Genomic DNA, 13,948 nt, shown 5'->3' with positions numbered 1-13,948 from the left:
ATTCACAAAGTCACTGTTTCTATTTTGTATATGTGTAGCATATGGCAAATTTAACAAGTTTATCCCCATAATGAAAAGGTAATGTAATATTTTACAACCAGCCCATGCTGCTCCTGCAACCAAGAAAAGACATCAGTTGTACCACCCCAGCTGCCACATACATGCTAACTTCACTGATGCCCTTCTAGTCAACAGGAGTGACAGTGTTAGAAGTATAGACTCTATTGTTCTACACATTACTGAATAGTACCAGAGAGTGATTATCTATTCAAAGTTTGGTAGAAGATTTGTAGCTCGGGTGCTTGTTGTTGTGGTTCTGTTCGCCGAGACAGGGGACGAAACGTTTGCAAGACAAATTCCCAGCTCGGCGAACAGAACCACAACAGTGATTATCTATGAAACAACATGGCAGCCATATCCAGACACTACAGGACAGGCTGCAGAAATCATCTGTGCAAACTAGGAAGGGCCTGGGGAGGCTGGGGTCTCAGTTGGAGCACAAAGGATGAATGTGGGAGCAGATGTGGGAGGCTTGCATTGGGAGCAAAAGGACAACAAAATGAACTACTTTCATTCTGTTCTGTCAACTACTTTATAGCCAGGCAGTACCACGTTTAGACAGACAGTTGTTTCCATCGCTTGAGAATAATGCCAGCTTCCTTTCTGCTCTGTTCATAGGAAATCCACCCGCAGTACTGTAGATTAGACGATCCCAGAATGAAATACTTAATGCATCCTTCCAAGGAAACCTAGTACTTTCCTATAGAAAACATCAGATTCATTTCACAGGTCGGCGCAACACTAAGGGCCGAAGGGTCAGTACTGCGCTATAATGTTGTGTTCTGTGAATTAGCTGCCTCTTAACAGGCCTCTGGTTATCTGCATTATCCAGAATACCATTTGAAATTTATGAAAGCTTCATTGCCTTACTGGCCATAAGTGCTGAATTGAACATGAACGCTGAACACAGAAGAAGGGCAAATAGTTAACTTTAGTAGGTTCTGCAGAACAAGTATTAGAATTATTTCCAATATCCTTTGGATTTATAACAGTAGAATAAGTAGTAATCCAGATTTGGTACCTCATTGTATCGATTACTGGGTACGTTGATACAAGTTTTCCTCACTTCCATGTTCACAACAAGCCCCTGCACAACAGGTAACTTATACTGGTAATTCCTGAAATCCTGAAGAGAGATCTTTATTTAAGTACAATATTAATATATTAGTGTATTTCAGAACAAAAGTTTGCAAATAACATTTAGACTCATGAGAAAAAAATCCATAAATAACAATATTGTCAAGGTGTCTAATTAAATGCTACAAATAGTATTTAATGAAATCAATATTAAAAAGTACAAAAATCCTTCTGAAAAGTATAACTTTACAACCTTTGAGAAGAAGTCCTTATGAGTATAAAATCCAAAAGTTAACATCTGGCTTTCAGAAATGCAGACTGCCCTAATTTCAGTTACCAGCAACTGACTTGCAGCAAATGACAAATAACAATTAGCGCACTGAATTTGCTCTGGAATCTTAAGACAAAAGATTTCTCTTTTCACTAAACACACAGAAGAGGGTTAACCATGTCCACATACAACTGGAGCTCTAAAACCAATTTGAATTTTGCAAAATTCAAATTATCAAAAAGGTACTATGGTAAATAATCTTTTCTGTGAAAGAGTCGTGGAATTTTGTTCATAATGACTACTGTAACATATCTTACAAGAGAAGAAACCAAGAATATGCCCACGAACAACTTACTGCAAGTAGGTTCATAATTGTATGTCCTGTTTCTCCAAACAGAGGCTTACGAAAGCGCACACTGAACAATGGACATGGATAATCTGCAAAATAAAGTACTCATCAGAAGATGCTGCTCCAATTGTTGCCCAAATCGGCTTATAAATCTGTGTTAACTTACTCACATCTATATTCTGCTCCAAGACGTAGCATAAGACGGATGGGGAAAACTTTAGCCCACGGAGTTTCCCATTTCTGAATTAGAATTCCAAATAGGTAAGGTGGGTTTGGAAGTATCAGATCCTGCATTGACTGAAAGGTAGCAGTAACATACAAAAATCCACCATGTTCTCTACTGCCAAGAAAACTCTGGGTGAAGAAGGAATGACCCAAGTCTCCCACAACATTACCTATAAACAGATCAACAAATGTGAAGTTGCAAACTGAATAAATATTTACTAAAAAAATTTGAAGTTGCATCTACGTACAAATAGTGTAAATACAAAAGCAGTGTACAGATTTTCAATATTAAGTTGTATGTAATTAGCATAATTAGACAAAATGACTGTCAAATTATATTATGCACTAGACAAATAACTTCCAACACAGATCACATTCTTTGGTACTTGCCCTGGCACAAAATTCAGGGTATTACAAATCAATGCATTAGGAGCAGTGTGTCCAAGTCATTTGATTATACCTGCCAGAGCATCCTGATAAAGCTGTATGCAATGACTGAAGATGTCCTTCGGGATGCATTTCTCATCAGGTAAACACTGCAAGAGGATGATGATCTCTGCCTGCCCTACAGCATGCATTCCCTTGGTGGTGAAGGACCAACACTTCCTGTTTACATCTGAGAAAACACTTTGCATTAACTTTTCCAATAAGGTACTTTAATAATTTGGTGCTTTTTATCAAATGCACTTTACAAATTTTCAACAAAAGTTAAATTACAAGAAATATATACTAGTTTTAAAAAAGGAGAAAGTGAGGACTGCAGATGCTGGAGATCAGAGCTGAAAAATGTGTTGCTGGAAAAGCGCAGCAAGTCAGGCAGCATCCAAGGAGCAGGAGAATCGACATTTCGGGCATAAGCCCTTCTTTCCTGAAGAAGGACTCCTGCCAGAAACGTCGATTCTCCTGCTCCTTGGATGCTGCCTGACTTGCTGCGCTTTTCCAGCAACACATTTTTCAGCTAGTTTTAAAAAAGCCTGTTACTATTTCGTGAAAAAGCAGGACAGTGCCAAACATCAGGACTGTAGAAAAGGGAATATTATTTCCCAATATTAAAGTTACCCAAGAACTATGTTACTACTACTGTTACCCAATTCATTTAAAAAACTCCCAGGCATTCTTATATACCCTAGTTATTCTATATTTTTCAGATCAGTCTAATTTTATGCTCAACTGAAAGTGACTGTGGTTGCTAAGTAAAGGTGCATACAATTGTAATCATTTTGTGATTCTGTTCTACCTTCAATTATTTGTTATGCTTTGAGGTTAGTTTAGTTCAGGTGGCCAGACAGCTAGTTTACAATGCAGAATGATGCCAACGGTGTGGGTTTAATTCCTGCACTGACTGAGGTTATTGCAAAGGACTCTCCTTCTAAAATTCCCTCCTCACCTGAGGGCCGAGGCCCAACACCAATCTTGGAGGGATATATTTGCTTTAGAAGTAGTCGAGAGAAAATGAATTAGGTTGATTTCAGTTGTTAAACCAACACCGGTCGTCTCTCTCCAATGAGAGCGCAGCCCAATGACTTTACCTTTACTTCAAGGAATCTATGCATTTGCACATTCAAAATACATTTTAAGCAGCACATTAATATGGACAAAATAGGTTCATTTCAGAGCAAAGATAAATGCAGAAAAAGCATTCAAACAGCCTAAATCTGCCAAACTTTAATCAGTTTTCCATCAAGAACAGGTGTTTAACACGATTTTCAGAATTTAAAGTGAAATTCAAGCTGAGAAAAAGAAAACAAATCTGTGTATAGGAGGTGGTCCAAAGGCACCAAAAATCTGCTGCCTCTGGCTAGCTTTTTGATCTCCACTAAAAGATGGAATCAATTCTTTATTTTATCATTTAATTAAACCCTAAATAGAGCGCGAGATACCCATACTTTAGCTCACATATTTTAAGTCCAGCAATCAACCTTTAGAGTCAGGTAACTCAGTCCCTTTTGCACTTTTTTTTTTAAAAAAAAGACTGTTTTCTTAATTAGTTTAACTTTTGTGTCCTGCACTTCTGAAGGATTACTTTTATCACAGTTCACTCATTGGCATGTCAACTCAAAATAAAACAAGTTTTGTTCTATTTAGTAATTATTTAAATTAATAAAGACCGTAGAATGCTGCAGAGGTTTTGGTCTCCTTAATCTTGGGAGGGATATACTTGCTTTAGAAGCAGTTCAGAGAAATTTCATTAGGTTGATTCCAGAGATAGAGTGCATGTTGTGATCAAAAAAATGAACAAATTAAAATATAATTAATTGATGTTTAAAACAGTGAGACGTGATTGACTTCAAAACAAGACTTTTTTTTGCAGGGGGATGCAGGTAGAAAAAAATAATGGAGTTGAAGCCACAATCTCAATCAATGGACAGAACAGTCTATTCCTACACTCCAGCTCCTAATTCTTATGATCTTATGTTGACAATTGAAATGTGGATTTCCAATTTTGTGTAGTAGTAAAGGTTTTAAAGTGCACAGAAACAAAACTCTGATTCAGAACTTCATCTCAATTTATTTAATGGGCTTATTGATTTAGGTTTGAATTTTAAATTTTTAGTTGAAAAGTTGATTTCTGTTTAAAAAAAATTTAATCATGAGAGAAACGATATTACTTACAGTTGACCAGTTTGACCATAACAAGCAAGTTAGCATTTAATACAAAAACTAGAGGGTCAGGGCCTCCTTCTTCCAATTGCAGCATGAGCGCGAGCTGAGAGGGCTGTTCCTCTACTGCATAATCTAGCACAAAAAAATTGTAAAAACTTAAAATCAGTTCCCTCATAAATATTAGAGTTTCACACAGTTAATCAAAATAACCGAGTTCAGAAACATCTAGATTGTATTTCTCCTTCTCCCCGCCTAGCCACCTCCTGCTCCCACCCTACTGCAGCACAAGATAAATTGATTCTATTAAATATGAAAACACAACAATAGCATCTATACATTAAAGCTTAGTTTCAAAAGTTAAAACATTTGTCTATGTTGCAATGGTTGCGTGATTCTGTGTCAACAGCCAGCAATTTCAATTCAACCCATCTGCCTTTCCCCATTGCCCAGTAAATCCTTTTCGGTCAGTCCCTTTTAAAAGACACTGTTTAATCTGCCTTCACACTCAGCATGCACTGAATCTTATATTTTTTGGCTCAATGTGAATTGTGCCAAGATTTCTGGAAGGGTTTTGAAGCATCATGTGAATGATCCATCTCATCTATTTGGTCCCCTACAACATAGATGGTAGGCTGTAGCCAACTTGATTCACTACAAGTGACATCAAGCAATAGCTGAAAGCACTGGACACCACAAAAGGTCAAGAGTCCTCACAACATTCAACCAATGTAGTATCAAAGACTTGCTCCAGATCTTTCCAAGCCCCTAGCCAAGCTGTTCCAGTACAGCTACAACACTGCCAACTACCTGAATGTGAAAATTGCCCAGTTATGTTGTATCCACAAAACAAAAAAAGGACAAATCCATCTAGCCCAGCCAAGTACCGAGCCAGAGTACTCTATCTTCAGTAGAATGAGCTATCGAGCAACATTTGCTTAGCAATAACGCACTCACTGGTGGGCAGTTTGGTTTCCCCCAGTACCACTAAACCCTTGAGATCATTAGTCTTGTTTCAGAGACAGACAAGAGAGTGAAACATCACACAAGTCAGAGTAATCATCCTTGACATCAAGGCCGTATTTGACCAAGGATGACATCAAGCAGCCCTAAAGTCAAATGGTAATGAGGGGAAACACCACATCCTCAAACATTCATCCCTCCACCAACACATGGTAGCAGTTAAGTAGCGTTAGTAAGTACCATCCAGTAGATACAGTATAGAACTCACCAAGGCTCCTTAAAAAGCTCCTTCTAAAATCACACTCCTTGAAAGATACAGACAGCAAACATCAGAACACCACCAAGCCAGTGAACCATTCGTGTTCCTTCGAAGTCACTGGGTTAAAATATTGGAACTCCCTCCCTAATGACAATATGGATTTACCTACACAAAAAGCTCTCTAGCAGCACAAGACAACAACTCACCACCATCTCAACAGGACCTTGGGATGGACAAGAAAATCTGACCCAGCTAGCAAAGCCCATATCCCCTAAACAAAAATCAATTTAAAAAAGCTTTTAGAAGTCCATTTAGACCATATTAACTATATTATTCACATCAATGTTTCTGCTGCCTCAAAATTCATAATCAAGTTGGTTGAACAAGATTCCTCCTTCAGAAATCTGTACTGCTTTTAGCTATTTCACACTTGCCCAAGTTACAATTTTCTCTAGTCATCTGGCATCACTTCCATAGCTCAAAGATTGGAATATTATGCCCAGTATTTCCAAATTCCATCGTTACTTCCGTGTCCTCTGATGCATCCCATTCATTCCTAGTTACTTATCAACTTTAAACTACACTTTAAAAAAATGTCCTCGCCTATATTTATTCAGTATTTTAACTACTTCATTCACCATGACTCCAGCAGCATATTCTTTGTAAAGATGCATGTAATGTAGTAAGTTAACATTTTAGTCAACCCACTGCTCCTCAATGCACAGACCCCTTTCTGATCCCTATTCAACTCCACTCTCTTAATATCCTTTGTGCAATTATATTTTTTCATAGAAATTTGGAAATTCTAACCAAATAGATCTGGTCTTTGATCCCTTAAAAAGGTATTCTCTCTCCACCAATGCAATATTCTCCTCAAAAATCAACACTGCCAACCATTCTTTCTTCCACCTGATCTTCCTTCAACACCAATTTGGTTGGAATTAAGAAAACAACAGATTTTTCATTAACCTGTGTAGATATATTAGGTCACAAATTAATGGAAGAAATTCACTGATTACAGAGAAGTCAAAAGAACTGTAGGGTAGTGCTAAAGGAAGACTTAAATTATCCAAATGTAGACTGGGATAAGAGTTCAGGAATAATCTGAACCAATCTGCCCTTTACAACAGTCAAGATAAATTTTTATACAATAATAACCAGGACAATATTTTAAAAGTTAGCAAGTAGACACATTGATAGAAAAGCAACTTTTACTATCTTAGGTCACTCGATAACATATTTGTTTCCATTGTCCCACCTATGTTCAAAACTCAAACAATGGTCAATTGGATTGTAGATTACAATTCTAAATTTGCTTCAAATACCAGACTCCAAAAGCAAGAAGCTGATCATTGAAGAGCTGTTTGAATAATCAGACTTACCTCCTTTGACACCTGTGGAGATAAGAATAGGTGGGAGCCCATGTTCTGGGACCAAATTAATTGAACTTCCAACAGGACTGCCAATCTGAGCTGTACTGCCTGTTGTTGATGTAGTCATATTCTAAAACAGAAAAAAATTAAAAAGCTCAGTCATTAAATGAATCAAATTACAAACATTTTAAACAAGTCTACCTTCTTACATTGTATGCATAGGAAAAACATTTATAGAACTACCACTCCTGTAACTAGAGATAAACAATAATGAATTACAAAAAAACAACTTTTTATCACTGTGGGCTTCATTGTGATGGTCAAAACTGAGGAAAATAAAGAAATATTGTGTAGCTTTGGTAATTCAGAGGATCAGAGTACTGAAATTAATAAGCAATGTGTGAAGAAAGTTCTCTTTTCCTCATTCACCAAACATTAACTTAATAAAAAGAATGGTAACTGTATGAAAGAGATTGTGCCAAAGCACATCAACCTTTGTTGAGAATGACTTTCTTTCTATCTTCAACTAAAAACATCCTCCAGAACTAAATCAGTTTTGTCAATATGGATAATTTTATAAAAGTCTCTTTGAAGGCAACTTTGACAGCAAAAATAAAAGCAAGCCACTGGTACTGATGCCAAACAATTTACTGTACTACAATATACAAATACTGTGTAAGTAACACTTCAATTACACAGCAACATTTCATATTCATTTACAATTTCATCTATTGTCATAATTGCTTGATGTACATATACTATATGTAGCGTCTTCTATAGGTATACATGGGCACAGTTTTGTATGAACAGCCATGTAAATGACATGTTTTGATACAAGTTGTAGCAATGAAGCTACAATTGCTAAGAACTTGCTGTTATTCCATAAACAGCACTAGAGATCTCCATCTTTCAAACACGCCCACAGACTCAGAGGAGATCTCAGGCAAAATCAAGATGGATCATTCAGAAAGGTACTGAACTCTGCCTCCTCACGTTCCCAACAAAGTATCTACAGATTGAGGTATTGCAAACCTTACCAATCTATCTACCCAGCCCCTCCTGCCCCTATGTGACAGCTTGAACATCACAAACTGCACTTGCCAGGCATTTCAGAACCCATTGAATCACAGTGGAAATAAGTCAGTCATTCTAGATCCAGAAGAACTGCCCAAGGAAGACTAAATAAGAACAATTCAGATCAGATCCCCCAGTTCAAAACTGGACTTGAGACACTGTGGTGCATTACTTCAGCAGAAGTAATTACGATCTGTAATTTCAGACAGGTACATCTCTCATTCCATCATTACCATTAAGCCAAATCAACCACAAGGCACAACAGCATGCCAGGGACAGCAATTTTTATTTCTAAATACCAAGTGCCAACCTGGCAAAACTACAAAATGGGATTGCATGCATGGCATACAATGGAAGTGACATACCATACAGTACAGAGTTATGTAATCCATAAATATAACAAAGAAAAATCAGCAGTCCTGTCACATCCAGTTGTGAATGGTGGAAAATTAAAACAATATTCAGAGGAGGTGACTCTAAATATTACCTTCTTCAATAACATAGTCCAGTACAGGATTACAAAAGACAAAGCTGAAGTGCCAAACATTCACCTAACATTCCCACTAATCCCCCTTAAAAAGCTGTACAAACATACTATCAAAATTGTGGGGCCAGCACTATTTATGGAAGGAATTGATACCACTGAACCTGAAAAGATATTCGTACGAGACAAACTCAAATCTTATTGTGAGATCATAAACGGACATCTGAATCCTTTCTATTATATCACACCATGCCTATTAATCATTATGTTTCAGAGGAACATACACAATCTTATCTAGATTCCTGCATTAAGAGCAGGAACGGACCATTAACCCCTTGAGCCTGCTTCACCATTCAATAAAGTCATGGCTAAACAGCTTGTGGCCTCAACTCCACATTTCCATCTCTCTGATAACATGTAACTGCCTCATTGATCAAGAATCTACCTACCTATACCTTAAACATATTCAATGATTCTGCTGCCATCAATCTCTGGGGAAGTGTGTTACAAAGACTCAAACCAAATCTTAATCTCAGTAGCAACTGGAATATCACATTTATATAAAAAAACTGTCCCCGAGTTCTCATCTCTCCCACAAGCAGCAAGATAATTCCAGAATTCACCATCATGTCCTCCCAAGGTCTTGTCTCAGTAAGATCAACTTATATCCTTCAAAAAACTTCAAATGGACAGAAGCACAGGCAACTCTATCTTTCCTCATAACATTTTACTTTCATAGGTTTACTCAACTGACAGCTTCGGTGAACTACTGCTAATGCATTTCTACCTTTCAAATAAAGGAGACCAAAATTGCACACAGTACTTCCACAGATGTGATCTTTGCCTATACCCTGTATAACTGAAGCTAAATACCATTACTTTCATATTCCACTTCCCTTCCAATAAATGATAACATTCTGACCTTAAGGTAGTAGCCCTTGAAATAATGAACGATTGGTGACTATCTTTCAGGATTCTAGAGATTCTAGAACAGTTTCTATGTACTATACAATAGCTAATATAACTCTACAACTTAAAAAAATGAATGAGAGAGAAATCAGGCAATTACAGGCTAGATAAACTGACACTGGTAAATGGGGAAAATGCTAGAGTCCATAAGATATATTGGCAGAGTACCTGAAAAGAAGTGACAGGATCAGACAGACACTATCTGATCTTCCAAAGGCAAAAAACAATCACACTTAACAAATCGACTGGGATTTGGAGCGGATATAACTAGTAACTTTGATATGAGAAGACCGTGGATTTTTTTTTAAGAATGCCTTTTAAAAGGCAAAGGACCCACATAAAAGATTAGCTTGTAAATTTCAAGCACATGGGACTGGATTTAATTTACTGGATATAGAACTAAATTGGCAAACACAAAACAAACTTCAGGAACAAATAGGTGGCAGGCAGTGACTAGCGATATATCACAGGGATGAGTTTTTGGACTCCAGCTATTCACAATATTAATGATTTCAATCACAGATATAAATGTTGCAATTAGAAATTTGCAGACAACACATTTGGATGAAAGGATGAAGTGAGGAGAGGCTACAGTGTGATTTAAACGAGTTGAGAGTGAGGAAAATACATGGCAGATCAACTGTGAGAGGTTATCCACTTTGGTAGCAAGAAAGAGAAGACAGGTTATCTAACCAAGGAAAGACTGGGAAGGAGTGGTGCAATGACACCCAGGTCTTATACACCAGTTGCTATAAGTAAACATGCAGATGCAGCAGGAAGTGAAGGTAGCAAATGAAATGCTGGCTTTCATAGTGAGAGGAGTTGAGTACAGGTGTCGTCCTATATCTGCCCCCCCCACACACAGTCGAAGCAAAACACTCAGAGGGAGAAACAGTATAGTTTTACCTCCATCTTTTTTCCAGGCCTTTTGGGAGAGAGAATGATCGCCCATGTGCACAAAGACACTAGATCTAGGTCTTCTCTCTCAAACAGCAGTTTCTTAATGAATTACATGATCATTTTGCAGGGATGAACATCCAGACAACATACATATTGATTGGGTGACCGTTACAATCAGCGAGTGTCGATAGTAGAGATTAAGCCATCTGCTGTTACATAATGAATGCTCTTTATCTTAACTGGTTTCACATAATGAATACTTTTTACCTTGTTAAACTGACTTTACATACTGAATGCTTCCAATATTGTTAAATGACTCTACATAATGAATACTTTTTCACCTTGTTAACCCATTACCTTTGCTTCCAGCGCCCCATTGTTAACTGCAAGTTCTTATCTGACCTGAGTCATGTTTAGCTGAACCTCATTTCACAAAACTCAGAACTTAACTTTTTCCCCTACCTGCTTATCACAGGGGCATAGATATCTTGCTGCAATTGTATAGGGCCTTTAAGAGCCAACCTGGAGTACTGTGTGCAGGTTATTAGAGGATGGATGCTCAGGCTTTGGTGAAGGTGGAGTGAAGGATAATGAAGACAAACTAAACCGGCTAGGATGATTCATTGGAGTTTAGAAGATTGGGGGGGGGGGTGGGGAAAGCTCATAGAATCCTTTAAAATTCTAGACAATTTAAATCACGAAGTCCAAAACCAGGGATCACAGTCAAAAGATACAGGGTAGGCCATTTAGGACAGAGGAGAAATTTCTTCACATGGAGAGTTGGTCAGCCTGTGGAATTCTGTACTAGTGTCCAAGGCCAAAACATTGGATGTTTTCAAGGAGTTAGACATAGGTCTTAAGGCTAAAGAGATGAAAGGAGGGAAGAGGTACTGAGTTGCCTGAGCAACTTCCATATTGATGAATATAGCAGGCTCGAAGGGCCAAATGATCTCCACCTTCTCAATTATTTGCTGTATCTGCGCATCAACTTCATGTGATTTATGTACCAGAATATGTAGATCGCTACGTACCTCAGAATTCTGCACTGCTCTCCAGTCTAATAATATCCATTTTATCTATTCTTCCTGCCGAAGTGGATAAGTTCACATTTTTCCACGTAATAAATCAGCAACTTAACGTAGTACCAAAAATGGCAAAGTGATCAGTAATTGTACAAACCAAGAAAATTAAGGATTAATAACTAATTTCTGATTAAACATACTTTGAAGAATAAATTCATCTCAAAAGTATTTTTCTGCACATACTTACATAGCATTGTTTCCAAACTGCTATATTTTGAGGAGATTCTTACCTCAGAAGCTGTAGATTTGGTTACAGCTTCTTTTCCAGAATCATTTGATACTGCCAAAGGTCCTGTTGGTGGTGGTCCACTTGCTGACAATTTTGTTGCATCTGCAACTTCCCCATTTGGCAAGATTCCATCAGCAAACCAAACACGTCGTTGTTCCTTTGGCTGAGCCACTATGAAATATCAGTTAAAAATGAATGCAAGCCAACACAGAAGGGGCAAGAAAAAAAGAGAAAATCATAAGCAAATGTGCTAGTTTCCTTGCACTCAACCTTCTGTGCGCTCTCAGGCTTATGTTTAAAATCAAGAGATAGCAATTATGTGCAAACGTTGAGCTAAATGGTATATTATCTATTGACTATAAAACTATTACATTCAAAACACCCATTCATATAGCATATAAATTAACAAATTCTAATCACAATCTGATCAATAACTTTTTAAATCAAAAAAAGTAAATCAGCTACAGAAGGACAAATTAGCAATTTTCAATACTTACAGATGTTTACACATCAGGATGAACTAGAGAAGTGAACTAGAGATACATTAAAAAAGCTATGGATCATATTAACAAAGTTAATTTCAGTGATGTGTTAGTTTTGTTCAATCAGCCAATTGTGGAGGAATTTTAAATATGTTCATAAAGGGAAGATAAATCAGGTGGCAAAGAGTTTTGATTTTCATAGCAGATCTAACATTTATTAATATAAACGGATATATTCTCATCCCGATTTTAAACTATTTGGACTCAAAAGGTGGAATGATTTCCTGCAGTGATCATACGAACTTGGAGAGTGCCAAATTGTAATCATTTAAAACGAACAATTTTGCGAATCATAAGGACATACTGCAACTTCAGATTCATTTGATGGTAAATACAGTATGCAATTCTAATTACCCTTAAAAAAGACAATTGAATAAATCAAAGCAAACACAAACTAAATAAATGGTTCAATAACAGACATGCTCACATTACCAAAGTCTCTTCTAAAAAGCAAACAGCAGTGTTGTTCCAAATAATACTTATTCTGCTCCCTTTTCCAACAGAAGGCAACTTAAAGCAAATTTAAATTTGAGCTTAATGAAAACACACATCCATTATAACGTTTTTATAACAGCACAGGAGGCCATTTAACCCATCATTTCCATGCTGGCTTTCTGTTAGAGCAGTGTATCCAGTCCCATTCCCCAGCTACGGTTCCCTAACTTTTCTTGGGTATGCAGATTTCCAAACTCCATGTGATAGTGGCTTTCGTATGCACTAACACACCAGCCAGTATGTGCAAAATACAAGGCAGCTGCACAGCCATAGTTTTGAGTGTATGCGACTTTCCAGCTTTTATCTTGCAACCCTGTAAATATTTCCTCTGCAGATACTTCAATTCTCTTTTAAAGGCCTTAAATTATATTAGGTTCCATCACACACAGGTAGCTTATTCCAAATAAGATAGGTTTCCCTCATTTCATAATTTATTTCTTTTGCGAAAGACTTAGATTGACATTCTCAATCATAGAGACATAGAAAATAGGTGCAGGAGCAGGCCATTTGACCTTTCAAAAGTGCACCACCATTCAATACAATCATGGCTGACCATGCAATTTCAGCATCCCATTCTCAATTTCTCTCCATACCCCTCAATCCCTTCAGCCACAAGGATCATGTCCGGCTCCCTCTTGAACATATCTAACAAACTAGCCCCAACATCTCTCTGTGGGAGAGAATTCTGGAGTTTCACAACTGAGTGAAGAAAATCTTCCTTATCTCAGTCCTGAATGGCTTACCCCTTATTCTTAGATTATGACCCCTAGTTCTGGACTTACCTAAAATCAGGAACATTCTTCTTGCATCCAGCCTGTCCAGTCCCATCAAGATTTTATGTTTCTTTGAGATTTTGTACTCCCCCACCCCCAAATTCTTGTAAATTCCAGTCAAAGAATTAGAGATGTACAGCATGGAAATAGGGCCATCAGTTGATCCAGTCTTCCTTCACATCAATCCTGCCATCCTGGGAATCAGTCTGGTGAATCTTCATT

The 13,948-nt window shown here is 37.5% G+C and overlaps 1 protein-coding gene across 2 annotated transcripts in view; it reads right to left on the bottom strand.

The window, feature by feature from the left end:
* The window catches only part of LOC140479920 (zinc finger FYVE domain-containing protein 9-like), a 118,823-nt gene that overhangs the window by 9,393 nt on the left and 95,482 nt on the right, over positions 1 to 13,948 (bottom strand). For both annotated transcript variants that reach the window (XM_072574297.1, XM_072574298.1), the window contains exons 6-12: positions 11,918 to 12,087; positions 7,188 to 7,308; positions 4,596 to 4,718; positions 2,443 to 2,598; positions 1,928 to 2,152; positions 1,764 to 1,846; positions 1,082 to 1,186 (exon numbers count right to left, since the gene is read on the bottom strand). In XM_072574297.1, the coding sequence (XP_072430398.1) occupies positions 1,082 to 1,186; positions 1,764 to 1,846; positions 1,928 to 2,152; positions 2,443 to 2,598; positions 4,596 to 4,718; positions 7,188 to 7,308; positions 11,918 to 12,087 (983 nt within the window). The remainder of the gene's footprint in view (positions 1 to 1,081; positions 1,187 to 1,763; positions 1,847 to 1,927; positions 2,153 to 2,442; positions 2,599 to 4,595; positions 4,719 to 7,187; positions 7,309 to 11,917; positions 12,088 to 13,948) is intronic.

The sequence above is a fragment of the Chiloscyllium punctatum genome, chromosome 7 (assembly GCF_047496795.1).
Source record: "Chiloscyllium punctatum isolate Juve2018m chromosome 7, sChiPun1.3, whole genome shotgun sequence".
Lineage (NCBI taxonomy): Eukaryota > Metazoa > Chordata > Chondrichthyes > Orectolobiformes > Hemiscylliidae > Chiloscyllium > Chiloscyllium punctatum.
Note: the sequence above shows the minus strand (reverse complement) of the source record. Positions and strands in the feature narration are given on the sequence as shown.